Below are 21,205 nucleotides of genomic sequence, written 5' to 3'. Positions count from 1 at the left end.
GTGTGGAGCCTGACCCGGGGCTCGATCCCACAAGCCATGAGATCCTGACCTGAGCAGAAAACAAGAGTGAGACGCTCAACCTACTGTTTGCTTTCTCCTCCACAATTTTTATTCCCCAGCTGGTTTATTGATTACGGTGCGGTATTGACATTCTTGTTTATACACTGTCTCAAGATTTTGTTCATTTATTCATTTTGTTGGAGAGAAGCCAGGTATAAAGAGAATAAAGAAAAACAGAAATACATAGAATTCATTGTTTGCAATAAAAATACTTCTAAAAAACTTTTTTTGTATCATACATTTTAATGTTTTTATTGACATCATTGCCACATAACATTATATTAGTTGCAGGTGTACAATGTAATGATTTGATATTTATATATGCTGCAAGTGGTCACCATAACATCATTACCTCACATCGTTTTCAAATTTCTTTTTTTTTTTGTACCCCAAGAAGCTGCAAAAAGAGCAGGGAGGTTTTTAAATGGATTCAAAATATCAACCTAGCCAACTTCAAAGTTCAGTTTGAATAACCATTTTACATTGAATTAGTAAGTCAGGAAAAATAAGAGCCATTAATCTGGCAAGATTCAATTGCTAACTTTACAAAATGAGGACTTTATTTGAAAAACCCTACTTAAAAATCAAAATCCCATCCTGGTCCAATACTTCTGTCTTGTCTTTGCTTTCTTCCTTTCTTTCTCTCTTTCTCTTTCTCTCTCTTTCTCTCTTTCTTTCCTTCTTTCTTTCCTTCCTTCCTTCCTTCTTTATTTTCTTTCGAGAGGGAAGGGGGGAGGGACAGATGGAGAGGGAGAATCCCAAGCAAATCCCCCACCACGTGGGGAGCCCAATGGGGGGCTTGATCTCACCACCCTGAGGTTATGACCTGAGCTGAAATCAAGAGTCAGATGTTTAATCGACTGAGCCACCCAGGCGCCCCCATCCCAGTCCATTTTATTGCATTTATTAGATTTATGTGCTACCTTATAGGAACCGAGACTCAACAGCTAGAACAGAAACGTCACACAATAAGGTGATAGTCTTTTGATACCAGGACGGATTCAGTAAAACAAATAAGCAAACAAACAAGCAAACAAATACAACAATACGTAGCTCCAGGGCAGCTAGGAAAGGAACCATCTGGAAAACAGTAGAGATGGACTCTTACCCCAATATGGACTGTTGGGAGGGGGGTTTTGAGTGATGGTCTGGTGACGGACAAACCTCGATTGTGACTTAGTTTTCCGTATACTTGTGTGAACTTGAATCATGGGTGCCTTCCTGGAACCTTGATTCTTGTCCTTATAAAGCCCGGACGTCGGCTGCAGACGGTGTTGTGTGGGTTCAGATGTTTGAGAGCACCTTAGCATGGCACCGGGCTGCCGTGAGTCCTCCCTCCCTGGTGGCCAGAAAGAAAAAATGAAAACCATCTTACACCGGAACAAATCCCAAATCCACCTAAAATAAATAGACAGAAAGATGAATCCGTATTATGATCTGTCAGGACGGAGAAGGTTCTGTGCAGTGAACCCCAAGGGCAGAAGCTGAGTCCATCCCGGGGTGAGGTTTCCGTGGACTCTGCTCCCCCTAAGAGGCAGGATGTCCGGATGCGTAAATGCTGGTTCCAGAACCCCAGTGCCTGGTTCACGTGCTAGCGTCACCGCCTTCTCGCTCTGGGACCCGCGACACGTTACTTTATCCCTCTGTGCCCTGACACAAAGGCAGAGGCTAATAAAACCTATTTCTCAGGGCTGTGTGAAGACTCAACTAGTTAATATTTGTAAAAAAACAACTTCAAACCGCGGCTGGCATGTGGCAAGCAACAGTAGAATACGCACACATACATAGGTGGTCTGTTGTATTTGTTATCAACGAGAATTTCAAAGGCAAAAAAGGAAGTAGGTAGAATAGTTAGAATTCTTGGTGTTATGGGCCGAATTGCGTCCCCTCGGGATTCATATGTTGACAGTCCTGTCCGTGTTCATACGTCGGAATATAACCGTATTTGGAGATAGGGCTTTTAAAGATGTGATTAAGACCAAATGAGGCCGTTTGGATGGGTGCTAATCCCATCTGACTGGTGCCCTTATAAGAGGAGGAAGTCAGGACACAGAGGGAGAAGACGGTGTCTCCCCGCCAGGGAGGGAGGCCTCAGGACAGCCAGTCCCGGACACCCCGATCTCGGACTTCCAGCCTCCAGCACCGGGAGGAAACCCGTTTCCATCCGGGCCACATGATCTGTGCTACCGCGTTCTGACTGCCCTAGCAAATTAACACACTTACTAAATAAAGATCTCTTCTTCTTTTTTTTTTTTTTTAGATTTTGTTTATTTATTTGACAGAGAGAGACACAGCGAGAGAGGGAACACAAGCAGGGGGAGTGGGAGAGGGAGAAGCAGGCTTCCCGCGGAGCAGGGAGCCCGACATGGGGCTCGATCCCAGGACCCTGGGATCATGACCTGAGCCGAAGGCAGATGCTTAACGACTGAGCCACCCAGGCGCCCAATAAAGATCTCTTCTAATCAGACACAAAAGTAAGTATTTTTTCCAATTGAAAAATGGGCCAGGGCGCCTGGGTGGCTCAGTCAGTGAAGCGTCTGCCTTCTCAGGTCAAGATCTCGGGGTCCTGGGATCGAGTCCCACATCGGGCTCCCTGCTCGGCGGGAAACCTGCTTCTCCTTCTCCCTCTGCCTCTGTCCCTCCTCCCCCAACCATAAAACACCTTAAGAAAAAAAAGAAAGAAAGAAAAGAAAAGAAAGATGGGCCAAGTACATGAACAATTTACTGAAAAAAAAAAAGTGGTTAGCACACATAAAAAAAAAAATACTCAACTTCACCAGTAATCAAAGAAATGTGAGTTTGGACAATGGCCTGCTAGTTGGCACAGTGGACTGACCAAGATGGAAGGAAAGAGGTCCCCAGCACGGCTGCTGCGGTGAGGAGTGGGGCCCTCACTGCTCTGCCCACGGCCACGGCCAAGGCCGAACAGCCCGTCGGCCCCGTGGAGGGCATGAGCAGAGCCCTGCTGTCTCCCGGACGTTGTGCGGGCTCTGACTCAGAGCCCCTGTTGGATGTGGGCGCGTGTCTCTGGGCTGGTCGGGAAGGCCACCAGCACGCTGGCTCGGGAGCTCGACGTCTCGATGACGTCACTGAAGGCTGTTACGTCTGCGTGGCCCCCAAGTGTCTCCTCATGGCCGTCTGTAGCCCCGCCATCCCCCACCCCCAGGCCCCTGCAGCCGTGGGTCGGGCTTCTGTCACCACACGCTCATTTTCCTGCCCCAGAATCGCGTCTGAACGGAAGCACTCGGTGCCTGCGGACTCTAGCCGTCCGGCTGCTTTCACTCAGCGTAGGCTCACGGGGACCCGTCCTCATCATCCCGTGAGTCAACGGTTCATCCCTCTTTTGCTGGAAGACAGGGAACGAGCAAGAAGAGCCCCAGGATACACGGCCCACTGCCTGAGTTTCCAGGGAGGGCACACAGAGGCAGGGCGCGGCGGGCTCCCTGGGCTGGGGGGCAGAGGTGAGGGCCTGGGGGTCCCGGCAGCTGGCGTTCGCAGGGGGCCCACAGAGGAGAGAGGCCCAGAGAGGCCCTCCACACGTCTGCGAGGGGAAATTCCTCAAGGCCAGGCTGAGAGCAGCTGAGCGGGTTAGAGCAGTGCCCGGTGCCCACGCGGGGCCGGAGTGGACAACCTCATCGTCGGCGTGGCCTCGTGCAGGCCCTTCCAGAAGGGCCTCATCTCTGCAGAGACAACGATTAACTCCGTATTAAGGCTGCCCATGGCCTGCCTCACATGTCTGCAAAGCAAGAGTCACATGGCTCAAAGTCTTTCCAAGGAACTCAACAGCATCCCAGAACAAAGCCCATGAGTTTTAACAGAAATACAAAATATCCAGCATTCAACATGGGAAGACTCACAAGTGTGGTATAGCAGGTATGCAAAGCAGTGGAGAAACGTGACCGAGATGAGGAAAATCAAACAGTTAAAGCTGATGCGGAGGGGACACAGATGCTGGAATTAGAGGGTATAAACCAAAGACATTATTATAACTGGATTTCTAGATAGTCAAGAAATGAAGTAGAGACGTGGAAGATAGGTTTAAAAACCCAACTAATCAGGGGCATCTGGGTGGCACAGTGGGTTGGGCGTCCGACTCTTGGTTTCAGCTCAGGTCATGATCTCAGGGTTGTGAGATCGAGCCCTGTGTGGGGCCCCTCACTCAGCGCAGAGTCGGCTTGAGATTCTCTCCCTCTGCCCCTCCCCCCACCTCTCTCTCTCTGTCTCTCAAATAAATACATCTTAAAAAAAAAAAAAAACACAACCAGTCAAACTTCTAGAGATGAAACCTATAAAGCTTGAGATAAGATGTGTGTGTGTGTGTGTGTGTGTGTGTGTGTAAATATACATGCTGTATGGGATTCAGGGAAGATTAGACATGGGGTTAATTACTTAATTAGAAAGATCAGCAAACTTGAGGATACAGAAGATTAGACACTGGGTTAATTACTTAATTATAAAAGATTGGCAAACTTGAGGATATAGCTATTTAAAATATTCGAAATGAAACACAAAGAGAAAAAAAGATTGTTTTAATACAAGACTGATGAATCACGGATCTGTACCTCTGAAACAAATAATGCAACATATTTTAAGAAAAAAGAAAAAGAAGAAGATAGCAGGAGGGGAAGAATGAAGGGGAGTAAGTCGGAGGGGGAGATGAGCCATGAGAGACGATGGACTCTGAAGAACAAGCTGAGGGTTCTAGAGGGGAGGGGGGTGGGGGGATGAGTTAGCCTGGTGATGGGTATTGAGGAGGGCACGTTCTGCGTGGAGCACTGGGTGTTATGCACAAACAATGAATCATGGAACACTACATCCAAAACTAATGATGTAATGTATGGTGATTAACATAACAATAAAAAATTATTAAAAAAAAAAGATTGTTTTAAGTGAAAAGGACACCCGTGAGCTGTGGGACAACGTCAGGGGGCCTGACAGGTGCTTGAGGCCATGAAGGATGTGGGGCAGGTGTCAGGAAAATACTTGAAGAAATGTCTCCAAATTTTCCAGTTCCCATGGAAGCTGTACATCCCCAGATCCAAGCGAGGCTGAGCATCGCAGACAGGAAGAAAACCACCCCAAGCACATTGTGCTCCAATTGCTCAAAACCAGCGATAGAGAGGAAATCTTAAAAGTGGTCAGAGATAAAGAACACTTTACAAACAGAGGAACGAGGATAAGGACAAAGTAAGAAAAGCTGTCGGCGCTGCAAAGAGAAGCAGACAATCCGTAGCCGCAGGACGTGACTTCAGTCCCCACGTCCTGACCGACTCCAGCAGACAATCAGCAGGTGCGCGAGCCTCCAACAGAGCCGTCAGCCAGCCCTGCCTCAGGGACAGCCACAGAGTGCTCTCCCAGCGACAAAGGGGACATGCTCCTTAGGACGTCCAGCCACGTTCAGGGACATAAAACAAGTCTCAGGAATTGTCAAAGGATTCAAGCCACACGAGGTATGTTCTCTGACCGCAACAGAATTAGAAATCAGTTACGTGAGGACATCTGGAAAATCCCAATACATGCGGACTAAAAGGCAGGCTTCTACATATGGGGTCACAGAAGAAGCCAAAAGGGAAATCAGAAAGTATTTTGAACTAAATGAAAATGAAAACGCAGCCTGTAACAGCCCGCAGGATGCACTAAAGCCATCCTTTGAGAGCGAACCATAGCACTAAATGCTTGCAATGGGAAAGAAGAAACATCTCCAGCCAGGGAGCTCAGCTTCTATCTGAAGAAGGACAAGAGGAACCAATTAAACCTAAGGGCAGCAGGAGAAAGAAAATACTAAAGATCAGGGCAGAAATCAGTGCCTAGAACAGAGAAAGGCAATGAAACCAAAGCTGGTTCTTTGAGACCAGATGACCCCAGCCGGGCTGATGAGAAGGAAAACCAGACTCCCGTGAGACACAACACAGGACTTCCCCTGACCGTCCTGTTCCTGGACTAGTGTTTATCATTCTGGGCACACAGACGGTACACACAGGGCCAGAGGAGGATCGCCAGGAGTCAGCAGGCAAGGGAAGGGACTCATGGGGACGGTGGGGGTGGGGCAATGTCAGGTGGAGATGGGGACATCATCAAAAAATATAGTTTACAGTTGGGTGGAATGAGGAAAGTATTTCTCTTACAAATAATAAACAATAACTAACACAAATAATAAATAATAAATACAAATAATAACTAATAAAGCCACTTCTGTTGTTTGATGTGCTGAGGTCTTTGACCCAAGCCACCAATTTTCAGTGCATTTAAATCTGGAGTAGGGACAAGGGCACTGGAAATGTGGTTGTATCACTGGCACATCGGTTAGTGACTTAAAAGTTCCTCTTTCGTGGCAACTCGCATGTCTCAGTCCCGTGTGTGCTGGTCTCTCCCCCGACTGCCGTCCCCAACACGGGGGGTCTGTGGTGGCTCCTACTGACCTCAGAGGCATCTTGGATCTTGAACCAGACCTACCCGGAATGCAAGGCAAGACTATTTATCTCAGAAGGAGTTTTGCCCACAGAACAAACTGGTGGCTGTACCTTTTTAAACATGAGCTGAGCTGACAAACTGTTGTATCAGTAATTCAATCAGGACATTTGCCCCATGGAGAAACTCAACGGTCTTTGACAATATGCTCTCATAGCCTTAACTTATCTGGTCTAAAGCACGACCGAAGTACAGCTTCAGCCCTGCCCAGCACCACGAGGATTTCCACTTCTTTCTTAGGTGAGGGCAGCGAATGTGGATCCAGAAGGAGGAGGTATTAGACCGTGCGGACAGATGGCCCACCAGTCAGCCCGCCGGCTGCATGTCCCGTCAAGTGGGCCGCCCTAGAGCAGAGACCAAGTATGTAGTGGTGCATGTGGACATTGAACTTGCATGGTCCTGGGCTGAGTCGCTTTCCTTCATCCATTTCGTTCTGGGGTATTGATGCTGTTCGGATGCCAGGGAGCCTGTCATGGCGGAAACATGTTGCTTGGTAAGGAGCAAGCTGCCCATTCGCTGAGCTGCCACATCAGGGAGGGTGGTTCCAGCTTTAGGCAGAACTCCTGTATCTCTCAGGCTTGGCCGATGCCCTGATCTTTCTTCCACGCACACTTCTGCCAGCGTTCTCTCTGCAGATATCTGGTTACTGACACAAACATATTACTCTGATCCCAAATGATCCTGAGTTTTGGAGCTTCCAAGAGGGACTCTCCAGGATCCACCGTGGCATGGGATCGCCCCTGTCTGAGTCTTGGTACAACAGGAAGTGGAAACAGATGGTGTGGGGCCCAACACGGGGCTGGACCTCATTAGGCAGATCAGAGCACTGGGGACGGCCAGCCCCTGGAGGATCGCAGATGCCTCTGTGCTCTGGAACTTTCACGCTGGAAAGATAATTGAGGCAAGGGATAAACCCTGGGCCGGGCTGGAGGAAGGAGGTACCGGGAAGCTGCGCGGGTTGTAAAGCACATTTCTGATTGGGGCCACTCTCTTGTCTGCTAGAGAAAGCATTACATTTTTTATTAATTATAAAGTGTCATTTCCATCATGCTAGTTTTGCATGTTAGAACAATCTTAAGTTATTTTTAAACTATTTTTTTTTTTTTTTACATTGAGAGATTGTAGGTACAGGTGCCATTGTAAAAACCTCGTACAGAGATCCCATGAACCCTTTACCTGGCTTTCCTCACAGTAACGTATCTCGTCTCTCGCAACCACAGGACCCTCTCAACTTGGATGTTACATCCGATATGGTTAAGATACAGAACATTCCATCCCAGGGTCCCTCCTGCTGCCTTCTTCTAGCTGCATGTCTCTCCCTCCTGCTCTAGAATCTGCTACCCAACTTCGTAATGTTGTCACTTCAAGCGTGTTACATAAACACGATCATATAGTACGTAACCCGAGCTTGGCTCTGACAGTCAGCGTAATTCCCTGGAGATGCACCCTGGTTGCCACACGCACGGATACCCTGTTCCTCTTCACTCCGGCAGAGTGTTCCACAGGCAAATGCCCTATAGTTTCGCTGTTTAATCAGTGACGGGTATCGGGGAGGTTTCCCCACTTAGGGGTATTACAAGGAAGCTAGGAAAGTGCACGCACAGGGTTTTGTGTGAACACCAGTCTCCATTTCTCTGGGATAAATATATCCATTCTGGTACCATTTCTGGATCCTAAGTTCTTGTGTTTCATTTTATAAGAAGTTGCCTATTTCCCAGAAGGGCTGTACCCCTCTACATTCCCACCAGCAATGGATGCGAGAACGGGTCTCTGCATGCACGCCCCGTGAAGTGTCACTACTTTCACTTGAGCCGTTGTCATGGGTGTGGGGTGATGCTTCACTGGTCCCACCCTTCGTCACCTTCGTGGCTGCTGAGGCTCACATCTCGTGAGTTTCTGGACGTTCTCTTCAGTGAAATGTCCATTCATGTTTTGGTCCGTTTTCTACCAGGATTATTTGTAATTTATTGCTGAGTTCTGAGAGTTCTTTATATATTCTACATACTAGTCCTTTGTCGAATGTGTGGTTTGCAATCTCTAGTTGTTTGTTTACCCTTTTCCCAAGGTAGCTTGTAGAGCAAAGCTTTTAATTTTGATCTTATGGATTGTGCTGATTTGCTTCTTTGGTTCTTCTTTTTTCAAAAATGCTGTGGTTTTATGTTTTTCCTTTGAGTCCCTGATCCGTTTTGAGTTAATTTTTGTCTAAGGTGTGAGGTGCAGATTGAAGCACTATTTTTTTTTCACTTTTTTCTTGCTTCCAGCTGTCCAATTACACCAGCACCATTGTTGAAAAGGCTGTTCTTCCTTCACTGCATTGTTTTGCACTTTTGTCGAAAACTGGTTGGGCCTGTTTGCATGGCTCTATCTCTGGATTCTCTGCTCTGTCCCCATGACCTCTGTGTCTGTTCTGCCCCACATCACCGTCCTGACCACTGCCGCGACCCGGCATGGTCATCCCTCTCCTCTGACTCAGCGTGCAAGAAACCAGCCACCTCTGAGGATTATAAACGTTGTCATCCACAGCTTTGGGAACAAACCCGCTCACCGTCTGCAGGGCACTGGGTATGCTAAGGTCATCCAAAGGTTCCAGTCACATTCCTGAAATTTGATGATCCAGTTTCCTTGCTCCTTGCCCAACAGCAGGACCAGGAAGATGGTGAAAATGAAATGCAGTAAGTTATGAAGGTGCCTCTGGCCAGCACCGATCTCTGGAAAACAACTGAGTTCTGCTCACTGCACAGAAAGCCTTCCTAAGGCTTCTACATTTCCGAGGCCAAAGGCTAGTATTTTTCTGCTCTTTAGCCAGTTCCAGACAATCCACAGCAGCGGGAGACATCAGGGAGAAGGTAGCCAGCCCTAGAACAGGGGTCCCCAGTCCCTGAGACTTCCACAGCTGCCTTCTACAAGCACTCTAATTCTGCAGATCCGGTCCAGTACCTTCCCACACCGGGGCAGTGAGTGGGGACGTGCTTGGGTCTGGCATGCCCACGGTGCCTGCTGTAATTAGGACCCCTTCTCTTCCACCCAAGAGAGACTTGGGGATGCCAGAAAGGGAGCATGGGGTCTGACAGGGAAGGTCTAGCCACTGCTCCACCTCTCTCCTTGGTCCCACTGCAAATTACGTGCCTCACCCCTCAATGTCATGAGGCAGGATGAGCTCCTCAGGACACGTCCCCAAGTGTGGCACCTGCTTTGATCCACTGCACTAGAACCCACCCAGACTAGACACTTCCTTCTGAGCTGCTGGGGAGTGGGGTCAGTCCTTTACTAAAGGTGTGGTATCCAGACACCCATGGTTTCAGGGGGAGGCTCAATCGTGAGCCTATATATATATTTTTTTAAGATTTATTTATTTGAGAGAGAGAGTCCTGGGTGGGCTAGAGGGGAAACAGAGCGAGGGAGAGAGCAGCAGACTCTGCATGGAGCACGGAGCCCGACGTAGGGCTCGGTATCAGGACCCCGAGATCATGACCTGAGCTGAAATCAAGAGTCGGATTCTCAACCGACTGCGCCACCCAGGTGCCCCATCGTGCTCCTAGTTTAAACTGCCATTTCAAGTGGCAAAAAAGAATTCATTTTTTGGTTATCACCTGATCTTTTTCAGGGTCCAAGAACTCGGATGATTCATTCCTTCTGTAGTTTTTACGATAATCAGCATGTCCTAAGATGCAAACATTTGTCCTATGAAAGCCTCCCCACAGGAGGATCTATGCGGAGTAAAAAAATAGAAAGCTTGTGAAATTTTTGTTTTACTTTTTTTCACCCTAGTGGAATGAAATTCCTCAAAAAGTTGAAATTAATTGAAACGATATAGCCCTTGTCCTCAAGTAGCGACATTTGCTCAAAGGTATTTGTGATGGGTCCCCCACCCAAAGATGCCAAGGTGCCACCCCAGTGCCTATAGATGTGACCTCACTCTATGGATAATCACATCAAGATGAGGTCCCATGGGGGAGCCCTAACCCCAGGTGACCATGTCCTTATAAAACACACAAACGCAGGGGGACACCCCAGGAAAACAGGAGCTGGGGGTCCCCAAGCCGAGGAGCCGGGCAGGGGAGGTGGGGAGGCCTGGCACAGACCCATCCCCGGCGCCTTCAGAGGGTGCGAGGCCCAGTGGCACCCCATCTCGGATCCCGGGGCTCCCAAACTGTGACACGTTACGCTTGTGTTTCTGGGCTTTTGTTGCAGCCGCCCCGGCAAACAAATGCAGTATTTTGCTTATTATTTTGGGACATAACCATAGTTTGAAAGACTCTCAGCTAAAACAGAAACTTCTTTGGAAGGCAGTCAGCTGATAGTGCCATTTAGTCTTTAGGAATCCAGCTTCCTTGGCTCCCACGACAAGATAATTTGGTTCACGTAAATAAATTACGTTTTCACAGGCACACAGAAGTCCTGGTTTCTATCCATCGCGTCTCAAGTGTTACCCCAGCACACCATGAAATGAAGAAGGGATTAACAATAATATTTCAATTTGGCCAGAGCTCGGGCTGCCAGGAAGCAATGAATCAAGTCCGACAAAGTCCGACAACAGCTCTCCATCTTGGGAAGTTATCAGGGGCAAACTTAAATATAATCCCAAAAGCAGAGGAAATTTATCTCCGAAGACTTTCTGCTTCAACATTTGTCTGGTTCTTTCCACTTCTGATATATTATGCATCTGTAAATCACAGCTGAATAGTTCTCTTAAATTTAATTAGCTTTTCTTGTGATGTCCACGGAAGGGAAAAATTCCAAGGTATTCTTAGACGTGGAGAAAAGTTTAGAAAAACAACAAGAAACATCACAGCTAATCACACCCGTAGCTTTGACCCCAGCATGTTGTCACCTTGCCTTGCAGTGATTCAACAGAGCCTTTTCGTTTATTTTTTATTTTTTTTAAGTCATCTCTACGGCCAGCATGGGGCTCAAACCCACAATCCCAAGATCAAGAGTCGCACGCCCCACCGACTGAGCTGGCCAGGCGCCCCAAAGCTTTTCATTTGGAAATCATCTTGAACATACAAGAAAACTTGCAAGAATAGTTCACTTGAGCGCTCCTATACCTCTATTTGGAATCACATATTAACACTCTGCCCTATTTACTTTATTTTCCTTCTTTCTACCCATATACATATTTTAGTAGCTTCTTTTGGCCAGTCACCGATTACTACGTATTTAGTGAGCACCAGGCTCTGTAGAAAGCCCTGAGAGGAGAGGGTGAGACACAGCTCACGGGCAGACCTGTGGGATGCTGGGTCAGTTCAGTCAAATCCAGGACCAATCTCCTGCTACATATTGAGTGAATCTTGGGAGTTATGGGGGAGTGCATTCTTCCTAGGAAACCTCATTTTATTAATTGATTTTAAAGATTTTATTCTTTATTGGAGAGAGAGAGCAAGCACAAGCAGGGAGAGGGGGAGAGGCAGAGGGAGAAGCAGGCTCCTTGCTGAGCAGGGAGCCCGATGTGGGACTCGATCCCAGGACCCTGAGATCATGACCTGAGCCGAAGGCAGATGCTTAACGACTGAGCCACCCAAGCGCCCCGTCGTTTTAATTTTTTATTATCTTTTTAAAAGATTTTATTTTTAAGTGATCTCTACACCCAGCGTGGGGCTCAAACTCATGACCCCGAGAGCAAGAGCCGCAGGCTCCACCAACCGAGCCAGCCGGGCACCCCGAGACCTCATTGTAACCCAGCATCTGCATCATGAATGGCCCCTTGCAGCCTCCCACGACGAGGGCCTTCATGCTGCTGATCCAAGTGGGCACCGGAGTTGCTGAGAACTTTGCCTCCAATTCTGAGACTTGTATTTTCCAAGTTCCAGGAATACTGTGTCTGGTCGGGAGACACAGACATCCCTGGACCCCTGTCCCCAGCCCCTGGGAGCTGTGCCCGTCATAGTACTTGGTCCTTCACCCAGGAGGACACTGAGGTTCAGGATGTTAAGTCACTACCCTAGGCCCACCCACCAGCCAGCCAGCGCTTAAAACCAAGTCCCACTCAGCAGGTGCTCGAGTACCAGCCCCACCTGCCTCTCCCGGGAGCCCATACTTCCTGTGTGCTCAGGCCAAGCGGATATTTCCTTAAACCAATCCTTCATAACCTGTTTTCTTCTCAAGGATTCGAGTTCCGTGTGTTCATGAGTCCAGAAAGCTGGGTTTATGGAACCCGATCAGGACCACAAAAAGTCCTGGATTTGGGGGGGAGGGGGAGCTCAGCAAATTTCCTGGGCGGGTTTCTGTGACATTCATAGGCTGTCCACGTTAAGGAAAGGCCAAGTCTTCCAAATATCTTTTGAGGCCACCCGCAAACTGGCAAAGGGAAGGGAAGGAGTGGGATGAAAATCCACCCTTCTGATGGCTCGCCGAGTCCTGACAGTCACTGACTCACAGGGCACACACAAACCTCTCCGAAGGTTCCCATGGAGGTGCAAAGTGAGCCACGGATCCTCCACGGCTACACCAAATGCCCAGCTTCCCTCCTGGCAGGTGGGTGCTAAGGAATGACATGTCCTTGTAAAGAAGGACCAAAACCGCTCAGGCAGACTGTAACCTGAGGTCGGGATGTTCCTGACCTTCTGGATGCTCCTGCCTGACTCAGCCATATTCATAAAAGTGAATCCAGAGGAAGATCAGCAGGAAAAACCCCTCTGGCCCCTCAAAGCTGCACTGAAGTCTCAGTGGCCTGGCCACTCCCACAGAGCAGTGGGTCCCTGGGGTGGTGGGGTCGGGGGGAAGTGACGGGGTCCGGGCATCAGGAAGAATTTGGGGCAAAGTCCTCTGGTGTGCAGCTCTCCCCGGGTGGGATCGACACAGCCTAGCAGAGAGTGTGCTAAGGTACTTGCGGCTGCCAAGCGGGCAAGGATGAAAGCGCAGAGACGGGCAGCCCCGCGGCATGTCGCTGCACTGAGTCACTCCAAAAAGACAAAGAACAATGTGATTGTAGGTGGTTCGCATAGCTCCAGGAAACCAACCCTTCCAGTTTATAACGATACGAATCTGAATTATTAAAGGCTAAGATGAAAAACAGCTACCCTGAAGTTCGGAAATTCAAACGGGTTGTTTGCTCAGATCACATCATACAAAAGAGGGTCTGTCCCGTGTGGGGCCAGCAGGTTGTGGCGCAGGAACTGGGATCTACAGGCAGCCCCGTGCCTCTGTGGCAACTGTCCTCGAACCTCAGGAAACTGGTCTGAACGGCACAGGCTGGTGCCCCATCCGAGGACCCACCGTAGGCTGCGCTGTGCGTGCGGAACACGAGCAACCACGCTGGGAAGTGTGGCTGTCCGCTATTAGATGTATCAACTCGGGCGTGTCCAGGAAGGAGACCAGTAAATCCCTTAAATGTTCTTTCTTATTGTTCTTTTAATCTGATGCTGGATTCAATTTGCCATTGTTTTTGTTTGTTTTGTTTTGTTTTTTAGAGAAAGAGAAAGCATGAGCAGGGGAGGAGGAGCAGAGAGAGAGAGAGAGAGAGAGAGAGAGAGAATCCCAAACAGACTCCACACTCAGCATGGAGCCCGACATGGGGCTCAATCTCACAACCCTGAAATCATGAACTGAGCTGAAATCAAGAGTCCAATGTTCAAGCAACTGAGCCACCCAGGCGCCCCAGCAAGATTACATTCTTAATAAAGATCATAACCTTCAATCACAACAATATTCTTCTGAGAAAATGCTAAATTCCCAAAGTCCTTTTTTATGATTTCTAGATACTTGCTTCTAGGCAATCAGGATCAGTATGCCCCGGGAATCATGTTGGAAGGCAGCCTCACCGCCCTCTTCACTGGGACACCACCAGCTCCAGGAGGAGGGGCAGGAAGGTCCTCTCTCCACACAGAGCCCGTGGCCTGGTGTGAAGACCACAGAGCTGCAAGCTTCCTGCCCTCCTTCAATGGAGAAAAGGGGTTCCACATTTTGCGGCAATGCGTGGTTCCCTGGAATCCTTGGTTTCGTTGATAGGATTCATTCACCTTTATAGGGTTTTCTCAATTTAGGTATTCTGGTATCAAAATCAGTAAACTGGCATGTGGTTGTTTTGTCTGTTTAAATTAGAGATATTGCTGCCCAGTTTTGATATTAATACATTACTTAGATTCGTAGAAGCACATCTGGAGGCTTTCTCTCTCTCTGTGCTCTGCAACAGTCCAAGAACATTTTGAACGTATGCGTCTCTTGTAGTTTGGTACTATGTCACCTGTGGGACCATCGGAACCAAGGTGCCTTTGGAAGGGTGGTCTTCACACGCTGCTTGAGGCTTCTGTCTGACTCGAGTTAGCTGGTGCATAAGGAGTATTGAGAGCTGTTCTTGCGTTCCAAATATTTTATAGTTCACTGAATTTCCTTAATTTTTGCTTTCCCATTTTTATTCTGTGCATTTATTGCACTTTCTTCCATCATATTTAGCTACATATTAGCTAATAATTAATTGTTGTTAAAAGATTGATCTCAGGCTATTTCCTGCTAATTTAATTAAATTGCATTTTCATCTTTACAAATGCTTAGTTTGTGCATGCATGTGTACGCATGTGTGTATGTGTGCATATGTGTGCATTGCGTGTGAGTGTGCATGTGCGTGTATGCGTGTGTGCATGTGTGTGCGTGCGTGTGTGTGCATGTGCATGCATGTGTGTGCGTATGCACATTTCCCCTGATGATTTCAGCTGAAGACTTATTTACTTTCATTTGCTGTGCTCCATAACAGAGACCCTACTTTCCTCTGAGCACCAAGTTAGCGGTATACATGGTCCTTTGTTTTAACCCTAGAATCTAGAAATAATAGCACTAACCTTATGGTATGAATGAATACAAATGCATAGAATCATCTTTCTTCTGAAATTTTGTATTGAACTTTTCCATCATTTTATGTTACAAACAGTAAGGGGCACCGGTCCTTTTGTTTTCATAGATTTTCTTCTAAGTTCTCTACACAACTGGACATCGTATTTCCTATTCTGTAACAATTATGTTTTCCTATCATTTGCCCAATTTTCTAATCATGTGCACACTTAAATAGCTGTCTTACAATTTAAATAATTATTAGTAAATAACCTTTAAATAATTTTAATTACTTGGAAGTGACTTGATTTTCGGGGGATAGATAGGGAAGGTATCGGGATGTCAGTAAGACTCTCTAGTTCTTTACTCTAGTTACTTTATCAAGATTTGTCCTTTTTTTAATAGATTTGAATCCATTTCTTCCCTGGGATACAATTACTCTTTAAACGTATAGATCTATATCTTTAATTCAGGAAAGTTTTCGTAAATTATATCTTCTAATATTTTTTTTCTGTGCTTTCTTCTCTGGGGTGGGTGGAGGGAGATACTAATGACACACGTCTTTTCTCTGCCTTATGCATATTCTTCTTTGTCTGACTTCTATGTGTATGATTTTCCCTAAAATCAATTTTAGGTTTTTTTTTTTATTTCATTTTGTTCTCAAACTTGCCATCTGGATCCCTCACTCTCTTTTCTGTGAATCTGATACTTTTTTCTTTTGCTCAGCCCGTGTTTCTGGCATCTGTTTCTTTTCTTTCCTCAACTCTGTCCATTCTCCTTTGTGCTTTTATTCCACTTTTTAGCTCTGTCATCTTGGCTCTGCTCTCTTATTTCAGAGAGGGAACTTTTCTGTGCATTTAGTCTTGCGTGCAGAGAACACCTTGCCTACAGTCTCACCTGTGTGTGGCAATCCTTTGCAGGCCTGCTCTTCATCTCCTTCCCTTATGGTCATCTTTAACGACTGCTTTCTTGGGCAGCATGTTGCATCGCCCTGTGGTGATTCGTGTTTGTTATGAGCGTCCACTTCTGCACAAAGGGTCCATCTCACTGTGGCCAGGGAGCATGCCCATGCCACTGGGCTGTGTGATGGTGGCTGGTCTGGGCTCCACGGTGTCTCTCTGGATCTCAGGGAGCCCCCCAAGAACACACGTCACGGTGGAGCCCAATGCTCATCTGGCTTTTCACTGTGTATCTGCCGCAGTGTGTGCATCTCAGGGCTTCAGACCTGTGGGCCACCAACAGCCCCTCTGCTGGCGACACATCAACAGACGGTTTCTGCAACAGATGGCTTTCCTCCAGCCCCGTGTCCCCAACACTCATGTTCCAGGGGATTCCTTTAACTCTGTTGTGGTGTATTATCTTTTCATCCAAACCAGGGGCCTTCCTTTGGTTGCCATCCCACCCCCCTCACGTACTGTTGAGATTGGAGAACTCTGTGTGCTCTGGGAAGTGGCAGGATCCTCTCCCCCTTTGGTCTAATTTTCTCTGTAGTGGCCGCCATTTTGGGGATTCTTGGTCCTGTTCTGGAGCACAGATATTTCCTGGTGTCTGGGAGGATGGAATTTCCATTTCTGGTTCTCCCTATCTCTGTTGCTCCCAGCTCTAATCAGAGGTCAGGGAGCACAGAGATATTTCTGCCACCATCATAAGCTGGAAGTCACAGGACACATTTTCCATGATTAAGCAGTTCTTCAGTTCTGACCAGCGCACCTTCCCACCAGCTACCTACCCAGAGGGCCCAGAGGGGATATTTATGCAAACGGACCTCATGATCTGGAGTGGCAACCAGTTCCTATCTCCCTTAGAACTTAAAAAACATCCTTGCTCTAAAGTAGAGCGATAAAAATAAGTTCTCATTTGCTTACCTCAGTGGCTTGTTAGGCAGAAACGCCCACCGAGGGACGGCCTTCTGCCCTGGCCTCTCCCGTATCACCAAATCGCTGCTCCGGACGAGGACGTCGTAGGCTGTCCGACAAACCATGAATTTTCCACAGAAGTTCATCTAGCAGATCAGAAACTTCATCCAGGTGGTAATTCTGGAGCAAAGAAAACCAGATTAGTGAATGCCCTCAAGAAATGAAATTTTTTCTTTTCCTCTCATTTTCTGAAGCATTTCGTGGTACTGACTTTAGATGGTATTGTGCTTTGTGAGAAAACTCACTGGAGTCAGAGACCTCGGTGCTGGGCCTGAGTTCTTGACCTCAGTTCCCTGACTCCCTGGTTCACACACACATGTGCACACTTGTCCCTGAAGCCCTGGGTCACGTACATGTGTGCACACTCGTCCCTGATGCTCTAGGACACATACATGTGTGCACACTTGTCCCTGACTCCCCGGCTCACACACGTGTGCACACTCGTCCCTGACTCCCTGGCTCACACACATGTGCACACTCATCCCTGACTCCCCGGCTCACACACATGTGCACACTCATCCCTGATGCCCCAGGTCATGTATGTTTGTGCACACTCATCCCTGATGTCCCGGGTCACATGCAGGTAAGTGTTAGGGTTCAGAATGCCTATATGAGGACTATCACATGGGTTTAAAGGCAGTAAGGGATGGTAAAATACATAATAAAGAGTGAAGCCCTAAAAAATGCCCAAGATCACAATTGCACATGATTGGCTTTGGAACTATACTCAGAGATACGTAAGTATCAGTCGTGAAGGATAGCTGGGCATTCAGTGTGCAAATGCCTGCTTTGTTTGCTTTCAGTCATGTCAGGGGGACTAGGCTGACCTATATCCCCCTGTTTGGGGAGAAGTTTGGCACTGGTGGCAGAAACCAAAAGCAAATGGCTGTTCTGTAGGGACATAGTGGGGTATGTGTGTGTGTTACGGGGAAGGGGGGAGGAATCATAAACTCAGTCTTTCTAACCTCACAGGGTCATCCAAGGATATCATGAGTTAAGGGAAGAGAACCTGCTTGGTAATCTGCTAAGTGCTAGAAATGCCATGGCTCTGCAATGACAGGGGGCACAGAATCCCATCGTGCTTAAATAACCGGAAGTGAGGTTCTACAAGGAAGAAGAACTGTCCGGGCGAGACATCGTGCTCACTAATCCAACACCCACAGCTTACCTGCCTCTCAGCCATCTCTGCCTCTTCCCGCTGTGGCCTCTCCAGCCCCAGCCAGGCCCGGGCCGCCCCTTGTACGCAGGCAGTCACATCGGCCAGGCTCATGAGGGACTGTCTTTGAAAAGATTTCCTTTTTCGAGCAAGAGTCACAAGGGAATCTCTCAGCTGGGGAGAGGAAAGAAAAGACAAATTTCATGTTATCAACCAAAACATGGCTTCGTTAATGTGATAGACTATAAAATGGGGATTCTATCTGATGATGCTATTTTATGACCTTTTAGTAAGACAGCAACTGCTTAGCAAAAAAAAAAAAAAAAAAATCGGGTGCATGGAACTAAATTACAACAAGGTGAATTCAACAATCAAAATGGGTATATAAATGGATATACACATAAAGGCTCTTTTCAGTCTCTGAAAGTTGAGGATGAAGATTGTCAACACGGTGCGCATTTCCACATGCAAACTTGGTTTCGGGGTGCTCTGCAGCCCCGCCAGGCTCTGGGGGGGCCCCACTGTGTGAGCCTGAGCCTGTGCCCAGGAGACAGGAAGACGAGCTCACATGCTCTCTGCAGAATGGCCCCAGCTTGTTTCCTTCTTTACTACAGGCTGAGACCTGCTTGCTCAGAAAGCCTGTAGGCACCAAACTCAAAGTTGTATGCATTCAACTGTTGTAAAAATAGTCCAAACAAGCAAAGTTTGAGCCATTTCAGAGCCTGCTTTGCATACCCTGCGGATATCACAGACAGCTGTTATCAGTTCCTGGACTCCAGCATGCCGCTGCCCTTGGGATCTCTGACTCAGACTTCCCACTTGCTGTTGGGTGACATCTACACACAGAAGACCCCTCTCCCACCCCTCCCCATGTCCCCCTGCCCTTCCCTGGTTCTTGATGGTGGCCCTGAGACACAGCCTCTGGACAGTCCTGGACTGTGGCCCCTGTCAGGACGTGGCCACATACAGCTTGTGTGCATTATTGTCTCTCGTGGTCTTATCTTTTTCCTGGATCAGCCCTAAATCCCTTGAACGCCTGGCCACATGTCAGAACCCTGCAGGGAGGCCTAGGTGCCTGAGGACAGGGCACTGTCCATTCAGACAGTATATGTGGGTCTGCGGCTTCCCTGCTTTACCAGCCACAGGAGCCTCAGGAGCCCGCGGTAACGCGCCCCGACTCCTGCTCTCAGGGACCCCCGGGTACCACTGCCTTCCTGTTCCTCATGATAAAGCCCAAGCACCTCATCATCTTAGTGTGACATTCAGGGCCTGCCATGCTTGGCTCCAAGCATCGTTCCCAAATCCAGCATGGGCCTCGCCACCATCTTCACTCTTGTGATGCCTGCCTCCCCCCCAGGTGCTCTTCCCTTTGAGGAGATGCCTCAGATAATTAAATAAATACTTCTAAAGTAAAATAAAATAAAATAAAAATGCATATAATTTGCTAAAAACTACTGAACACCGAAGACAGACGTGAAAGCTCTAAATGAGTGGAGACACAGACAGGATTCTTGGGTTGATAAACTTGCTCTGATGAAGATGTCAGTTCTCTCCAAATTTGATTTACGCATCCACAGCAATCTTGAGCAAAATCCCAGCATGCTGTTTCATAGATGCCGACAAGCTGATTCTATAATTCATATGGAAAGGCAAAAGAACTAGAGCAGCCCAAACTGCAAAAGAATGAATCTGGAAGGCTCACCTGCGCTATGTGAAGAATTACTATAGAGTTCTAGTAATCATGACAGTGTGGGATTGGCGACAGAATAGATCAGTGGAATAGAACAGATAACCCAGAAACAGACTCACGGAAACCACGAACAGATTTGTGACAAAGATACACTGGCAATAAAACATGCTTTAAAAAAAAAGACTTATTTGAGAGAGAGAGAGAGAGATTGAGCATGAGCCAAAGGGGAAGAGAGAAGTAGAGAGAGAATCTCAAGCAGACTCTGTGCTGAGCTCTGAGCCCGACACGAGGCTCAGTCTCAGGGTCCTGAGATCACAACCTGAGCCGAACTCAAGAACTGGATGCTCAACCAACTGCACCACCCAGGTGCCCCTCAACATGCTTTTTAAAGATGGCGCTGGAACAACTGGATATCCCAAACAGGAAAGAACATTCACTCTGAGCTAAAAGTTGTCCCTTACACTAACATTAAATCAAAATGGAAAAATCAATCAATCAATCAATCAAAATGGACTACTGACCTAAATCTAAAACATAAAACCATAAAAGTTCTAGAAGAAACATAGGAGAAAATGTGTGTGACCGTGGGGTTGCCATTCATTTTCAGATAGGACACCAGTAGAATCTATAAAAGAAGAAACTGATAAATTGGCCTTTATAAATATTAACAACCTCTGCTAAAAAAAACTGTTAGAGGAATGACAAGGACAAGCCACGCAATGGGAAAAATATTTGCAAACCACATATCCAATAAAAGAAATGTATCAAAAATCCAAAAATTGCTATAACTCTTTGTTTATACATGTCTTTTTCTATGGACTGTGGACCATGTCCTCTTATGTTTGTTTCACCATTGCCTGAATAGAATAGGTATTCTTTAAGTAATTGCTGAATGAGTGCATGAATGAACAAATGAGTGGAAGGATGGATGGATGGATGGATGGATGGATGGATGGATGGATGGATAGGTGGATGGATGGGTCAGTGGATGGATGGATGGATGGATGTATGGATGGATGGATGGATGGATGGGTGGGTGGATGGATGGATGGATGGTTGGATGGATGGATGGATGGATGGATGGTTGGATGGATGGATGTTTGGATGGATGTTTGGATGGATGGATGGATGGATGGATGGGTCAGTGGATGG

At 47.4% G+C, this 21,205-nt stretch overlaps 1 protein-coding gene across 1 annotated transcript in view; it reads right to left on the bottom strand.

The window, feature by feature from the left end:
• Nucleotides 1-302: 302 nt before the first annotated feature.
• PKD1L1 (polycystin 1 like 1, transient receptor potential channel interacting) overlaps nucleotides 303-21,205 on the bottom strand; it is a 119,265-nt gene continuing 98,362 nt past the window's right edge. Inside the window, exons 55-57 of the mRNA XM_073885040.1 lie at nucleotides 18,376-18,537; nucleotides 17,157-17,327; nucleotides 303-1,458 (exon numbers count right to left, since the gene is read on the bottom strand). Of these exons, the coding sequence (XP_073741141.1) occupies nucleotides 17,169-17,327; nucleotides 18,376-18,537 (321 nt within the window). The 3' untranslated portion in view covers nucleotides 303-1,458; nucleotides 17,157-17,168. The remainder of the gene's footprint in view (nucleotides 1,459-17,156; nucleotides 17,328-18,375; nucleotides 18,538-21,205) is intronic.

Source organism: Callorhinus ursinus, unplaced genomic scaffold (assembly GCF_003265705.2).
Source record: "Callorhinus ursinus isolate GAN/ISIS: 27379988/994484 unplaced genomic scaffold, GSC_fseal_2.0 scaffold60, whole genome shotgun sequence".
Classification (NCBI taxonomy): Eukaryota; Metazoa; Chordata; class Mammalia; order Carnivora; family Otariidae; genus Callorhinus; species Callorhinus ursinus.
The sequence above is the reverse complement of the archived record's forward strand: the minus strand, read 5'-3'. Positions and strand labels throughout refer to the sequence as shown.